Raw genomic sequence first — 6,645 nt, forward strand, 5'->3', positions numbered from 1 at the left:
ATGCATATAAAATAATACGTTATTTTTATAAATTACAACATTATAATCTTTTTTTTTGAAGTATATAATATTTATATACGGCAAATGCAACAAATAAAATTACACACCCTCCGCACCTATGGTGAGGTTTTAACCCCTGACCTCCTAGAAGGCCAAGGGCTACGATACCGCTAGACCAAAGGCCATTTGGTTACAACATTATAATCTTCTCGTCAATATTACCTGAATTACCAACTTGCTTCCATTTTCATTCAACTGAAGGTGATGAATTAAGGTTAGGGTATCGGATTCGATCATGGATGAAGAAGGTGAGGGCAATATTTTTTTTTTAAAAAATTTAAATTATTGTAAAAATATAATTATTCTTTAAATTAAAAATAATATAAAAAAGTGAATATTTTATTTGATATCCATAATGATATATTTTTTAATCGAGTTTTAAATTTTTTTAAAGAAATATTTTTACTATATTATAAAACATTTGTCTTATATTTTTAAAAGATTTAAAAGTTCAAGTTTACATTTTTATTGCATATGTGTAATTATTTAATATTCCACATTTCAATTTTGTAAACCTAATGGATAAACATGTTCAAGTACACAATAAACTTTGAACCCTACAAATACGACAAAATCCTCCATAAAACTGATAACGAACCGAATACTCTCTCGCTCTCTCAAAATTTCACAAAACCATAAAAAAAATCGTGAAAGACGGAGAACAGAATGAAAGATGAATCAAGACCGAGGGTTCAAATTGGCTTCTCGTGTTACATTGTACAAATACACTTGTAGTCTGTAAAAAACAGACTTTTTAGGGAAGTAGAAAAACCAGACCTGTATTTTATCTAGTAAGAAAAGACATCCCTTTATCTGAACCGACTCAAAAATCTGGTCTGAAAGCAGTGAGGATCCAACCCGGTTCAAACTGATGACATCATGGTCCTTTATTTATCTGGTTTGAAAGCTATGTTGTTTTTTTGTTTATAAAACATTTCTTATATTGACTTGTGAGGTACAACAATTATTAGGAATCTATGAATAAGGTCCGCCGTACCTATGAGTGCTACAAACGATTTAACAAGAGGAATCAAACGTGTTTTATGACAAAAAAAAAGTACCATGTCTTTAATACAAGATTGACAATACATGTTTCAGTATTCAGATAAATTATTGACCTCAAATTGTCGATACTTCAAATAATTAACAAATTGATAAAATCAGATCGTTTAAGAAGAAATACAGAGTTGATTCTCTTTATTATAAGTTGATTTTTTATTTCAAAATAATAATATGATTTTTGTTTTAAATATAAAAATACCAAATATTTATATACTTGCATCTCGTATCTGTGAGGATGTACCCTCAAATCCGTCAAACACACATCCTGTTAACTCGAATAAAATTCCACAGTCTCCAAATTTTATGTATCAGTTTTGTCCTACTAATCCTTTAAAGACGTATTGTTATTTTATTAATACTAATATTTGATTTATTTTTTTATCTTTTGAATTTATTCTCGATAATATATATGCATCTTTATGTACTAGAAGGTACTCACGCAATACAACGAGATAAATCTCGATTTTAATGTTTGGTTTTATTCTAATCTCTATCGATATAATACGATTTTATGTCGTTTTGAGAAAGCAGTAATGTTTTAAATTTTTAATGAATTTTTTTTCAAGATAACATAAAATTTTGAATAAAAATAAATCGATATTAGTATCAAATTAACTATTTAATAGTTCTCATTTGTTTGGGGTAACTTCTTTAATCCAATTTTTATTATAATTTAATTTAGATTTGATAAAAAAGTAATTTATTTTTAGTTTAATGGTTTAATTTTTTTTATAAAGATAATAATTAAATATTATGTTAGAACTCAATGATTATTTTAATTATATTTTTGATTTTCTATATTTAAAATGAATGTTTATCTTGTATTTGATTATGTTTATCTGCCGTTAGTTACACGAATTTAAAAATGGAGTTTTAATAAGTTGTACTTACGTAAAATTACTTGCAATCCTGAAATTTTAAGTAATATGCATTAATAAACAGTATTGCATGCGTAAAAAATGGTTTTTTAAGAGTTTTGTCAAATGTTTTATAATATAGTATAGATAATTTAGTTGGCAAAAAGACGTAGCGACTTTGCTCAAATACACAAGTTCAAATTCAAATTCTATTGGTGTCTCCAATCTTCTTCCGACACTCACTTATTGCTCCATGCGACTCCCTTATTGTTTCTGGTGGCGTAATTCTAAGCAATTTTAGTGTTTTTTTGGATGATTTCAATATTTAGTTCTGACATTTCGTTCGGGATACTCATTATTTTTTTATTCTTCAGATTTCACACTCTTCAACTACCGTTAATGGTGTCTTCCAAAGGATTTTCAAATGACTCAAAACAGTTCCAAACCCATATCTCATTCAATTTAGATGGGTTATTCGACTATGGATTTCTTTAATTCTTTTAAGTATACTCCAATCATATGACTTCTTAAATCTGTCGTCTTTTCCCTGTTGGTTTCTCGGGTCTTGCCTGCCTGGATCCTTCCCTTGTGGTTGACTCCCTCTCTCTTTCCATCTCTTTCTCTCTGGGCTCCTTGGCTTTTTCTAGTGGATATGGTTCGCCCCCACCCTAATACGTATTTGTTTTGTGTTTTTGGTTTTTTTGCTTGATAGGAGGGGTCTCCCCTTTCATATCAAAAAAATCTGTCGTCTTTAACGACGTGAATACATATTATTATTTTATTAAAATATAAATTTATTTTATTTTGACTTTTGTGATTGGTGTACATAATTCAATCCCCATTATAGCCCTTAACCTTAACCATGAGGCTCTCCTACACCAATTGACCTTAATCTTCTGTTTCGGACACACAATTCGGATCACCAGAGGCCCATTTTATCCCTTTTGAACCTCCCACTCCCCAATTACACCCCTCTTTTCTCTCCTCCATTCTCATCCACTTGAAAACCTGTTTTTGCCCTCTAAAATTTCAACACAAAGACATCAAATTACGAACCCCCCATTTCCAATCAAACTTATTGCTTCTTCTTTCACCTTTCACGTTTCTTGGATCTTTCTTCAAGTCTCAGACAAACCCCACTTTCAAGATTCCCCTTTTCTTCCAAACAAAACATCCCTTTTCCATTTTCTTGGGTTTTCTTGGCCTCAATCTTGTGAATCACCAAGTGGGTGTTCTTAAAGATTTGACCTTTTGTGGGAAAAAAGTCAAATCTTTGATGTGGGTAAGGTTGATTTAGTGTGTGTGTGTTTGATGTTGGAGCTGATTGTGGTTCCACAGAAATGGGGAAAGAAGGAGAGAAAGATGAGCATGAAGAGAGTGGGGATGAGAGGGAAAGTGATGGTAATTTGAAGAGGGTTGAGAGTGAGTCTTCTTTGTATGAAACAGAGGATGAAGGGGAAGATGCAGAGGGTAATAAAATCCAGTTGGGTCCTCAGTGCACCCTCAAAGAACAGTTTGAGAAAGACAAGGTAAAGAAATCTTGAAATCATCATCTTTTTATTCATAATTTGTGTTACATATTTTTGTGATTGTTTGAGGATTTTTAGGATGATGAGAGCTTGAGAAAGTGGAAGGAACAGCTTCTTGGAAATGTTGATATCAATGATGTTGGAGGTATTGTTTGATTTTGCAGGAATTTTAAGATGATTCTTTGTGTTTGTTGATATGTTTAGATGAATGTGCCCAGAATAAATGCATCATAAGGACCCCTAGTTTAATGCAAGGTGCATTCGAAATCAATGTTATCAACGATGCCGTTAGGGGTAAAATGGTAATTTTCTGTCACGACTCTTTTCGGGATGTCTCAAAAGAGTGAATTCATCATGCATGCAATTTGGGACACCCGAAACAAATGTGCTTATGGGACACGTAGTTTGACGGAAGTGATCGACAATGATAAGAGATTACGTAGGGGTAAAATGGTAATTTTATATAATGAAAGAAAAGGCCAAATCAAAGAAGTCCTTCATGACTCTTTTCGAGGTATCTCAAAGAGTGAATTCATTATGCATGCAATTTGGGGCACCCAAAACAAATGCTTACAGACACGTAGTTCGATGGAAGTGATGGACAAATGATATGGATTAAGCAGGGGCAAAGTGGTAATTTCCTATCATGACGAATGAAAAAAAAGCCAAATCAAACAACCCCGTTAGAGTATCTCCAATCGCTTCTCCAAAATGAGAAAAATAGAGAAAATGAGGATTTTGAGCCAATATTTTGTTTCAATAGCTTCCCCAAAACTATCTCTAAAATGGAGAAAATTTGGGGAATCTGTTGGAGATGCTCTTACATCCTATCTAGAACGAGGGTCTGGGATGAGATATACGCAGTTTTTTTTTTTAAGTATATAATATTTATATACGGCAAATGCAACAAATAAACTCACACACCCTCCTCACTGTTGGTGAAGTTTGAACCCTTGACCTCCTAGAAGGCCAAGGACTACGATACCACTAGAGCCGAAGGCCCTTTGGTATATATACGCAGTTTTATGTTACGCCGAATTGCCAAATTCGATGGAATCATGTTGTTTATGCCTTAGATTGCAGAATTGTCATCATAGTTTGATTCACTTGCATATAATGTTGGTTTACTATTTGTTTGATCTTCGTTTATAGACGTTGTACGCTAACTTCTTGACCACATTTACGAGTAATCCAACGATGTGATGATTGAAACTATGGTTTCGTTTGTTTTTCAGAAGCACTGGAACCAGATGTGAAGATACTTAGCCTTTCAATCTTGTCTCCAGGGCGATCTGACATTAAACTTGCGATCCCTGAAGAAGGTGGCAAAATTGAAGGCCGTTGGTTTACTCTGAAAGAAGGCTGTCGTTACAGCCTCAGGTTCGAGTTTAAAGTCAGCCATAACATCGTTGCAGGCCTCAAGTACACCAACAACGTCTGGAAAACTGGTGTCAAAGGTAAGCCGTCCTTGGTTCCTGCCAAGGGTCACCCTGGTGCACCAGGGCTCCTTAAAAAATGGCCTTGTTGCACCCGGGCTTGTCAAAGGGTGAACTTGGTGCACAATGGCTCCTTGAAGGGTGAGACTGGTGCACCAGGGCTCACGTGCACTATGGCATGTTAAAGGGTGACCTTGGTGCATCCGGGCTCATCAAAGGGTGACACTTGGTGCAGCAGTGCTCGTTAAAGGGTGACACTTGGTGCAGCAGGACTCGTTAATGAGTGACGCTTGGTGCTGCAGGGCTTGTTATAGGGTGACCCTGGTGCATCAGGACTCTTTATAGGGTGACCCTAGTGCACCAGGTCTCGTTGTAGGGTGACCCTAGTGCACCAAGGCTCGTTAGGGCCATAGCATGCAGTCGGATGCTTAGGTGACACATTTTCCGACTATGTTTTGCAGTGGATAGTGCAAAAGAGATGCTTGGAACCTTTAGTCCTCAATCCGAGCCATACGCCTATGAGATGCCGGAGGAGACTACCCCGTCTGGCTATTTTGCACGAGGCTCATACTCTGCTAAAACCAAGGTAAAAACCGAAACGTTTTTCAAGTCGAAGAAAAAAATACTTGCTTGCTCGGTTGTACGTGTTTTGACTTTTTTGAAGTCAAACCCGAGACTTTCCAAATTAAATAACAAGATGCATATCTGTTGCAAACAAGCAATTGTTTTCATGTTGTGTGCAGTTTGTTGATGATGACAACAAGTGCTATTTGGAGATCAGCTATACATTCGACATCCGAAAGGATTGGGCGAACGACTGAATAGAGAAAAGACGATCGTTTTTTCATAGTCTGATGTTAGAAAAGCTCGAAAGAATGTTTGGGTTTATAGTGTGATATTTAGGCGAATTCAATTGTAGCGTTGATGACATAAGCCGTTGAGCGAAAGACTCGGGTTTTTTTTTTCCTTCGTGTTTTTTGTGGTCGGATTAATCCTCAATAAAGAGGGGGATTAAGGTTAGATGTTCCTAATTCCCTCTGTTTTTTCAAGATTTATTTGAAATTTCATTCTTCTTGCTGTGTTATTGTTTGTGCAAATTTGTTGTGTTTGAATGTTGATTTTTAGGTTGGTTCAAATGTTTGCTATGTTAATGGGTTGTTCATCACGACTGAAAAGGAGTTGTATCGATAAACCGAAACGGTTAAAACCAGATCATCAATCGAGTACAAACAACTGAAACCAGACCGGATTACCAGACTGCTAAGATTGTCAAAAAGAGCATTGTTTGACTTGGAAAATAGTTTGTTTTTGTTAGGACTAATCAATCATAAATAGAAAGATGTATGTATTAAGGTAAACAAATTTACAAAAAAAACGTAAAAATGTATGAAACGAACACAAAATCAACAAAACAATGATAAGTCGGTATAACCAATGCAGAGTAGAGATGGCCAAAAACCGGTATAACCCATTTGGCCATCGCATTGCAGAGTAGAGATGGCCAAATGGGCCCGGCCCGGGACCGTCGGAGGACCGGGACCGGGACCGACAAAGGACCGGCCCGGGACGGGGACCGGTAAGGACCGGTTATGGGACCAAAAACCGGGACCGGTTGAGGTTTTTGGTAGTTTCGTGGGACCGGGACCGACCGGGACCGGACCGGTTATGGGACCGACTATGGACCGGCCCGGCCCGAAAATT

At 36.1% G+C, this 6,645-nt stretch overlaps 1 protein-coding gene across 1 annotated transcript; it reads left to right on the plus strand.

Moving 5' to 3' along the window:
- Nucleotides 1-2,930: 2,930 nt before the first annotated feature.
- Nucleotides 2,931-6,013, plus strand: LOC112500465 (rho GDP-dissociation inhibitor 1-like). Its single transcript, XM_025103959.1, has 5 exons — nt 2,931-3,508; nt 3,587-3,653; nt 4,744-4,965; nt 5,406-5,530; nt 5,688-6,013. Exons 1-5 carry the CDS (start codon nt 3,320-3,322, stop codon nt 5,763-5,765), a joined length of 681 nt encoding a protein of 226 aa, XP_024959727.1. The 5' UTR covers nt 2,931-3,319; the 3' UTR covers nt 5,766-6,013.
- The last annotated feature ends 632 nt before the right edge of the window (nt 6,014-6,645 follow it).

Source organism: Cynara cardunculus (assembly GCF_001531365.2).
Source record: "Cynara cardunculus var. scolymus isolate 2C chromosome LG 17, CcrdV1, whole genome shotgun sequence".
Taxonomy (NCBI): Eukaryota; Viridiplantae; Streptophyta; class Magnoliopsida; order Asterales; family Asteraceae; genus Cynara; species Cynara cardunculus.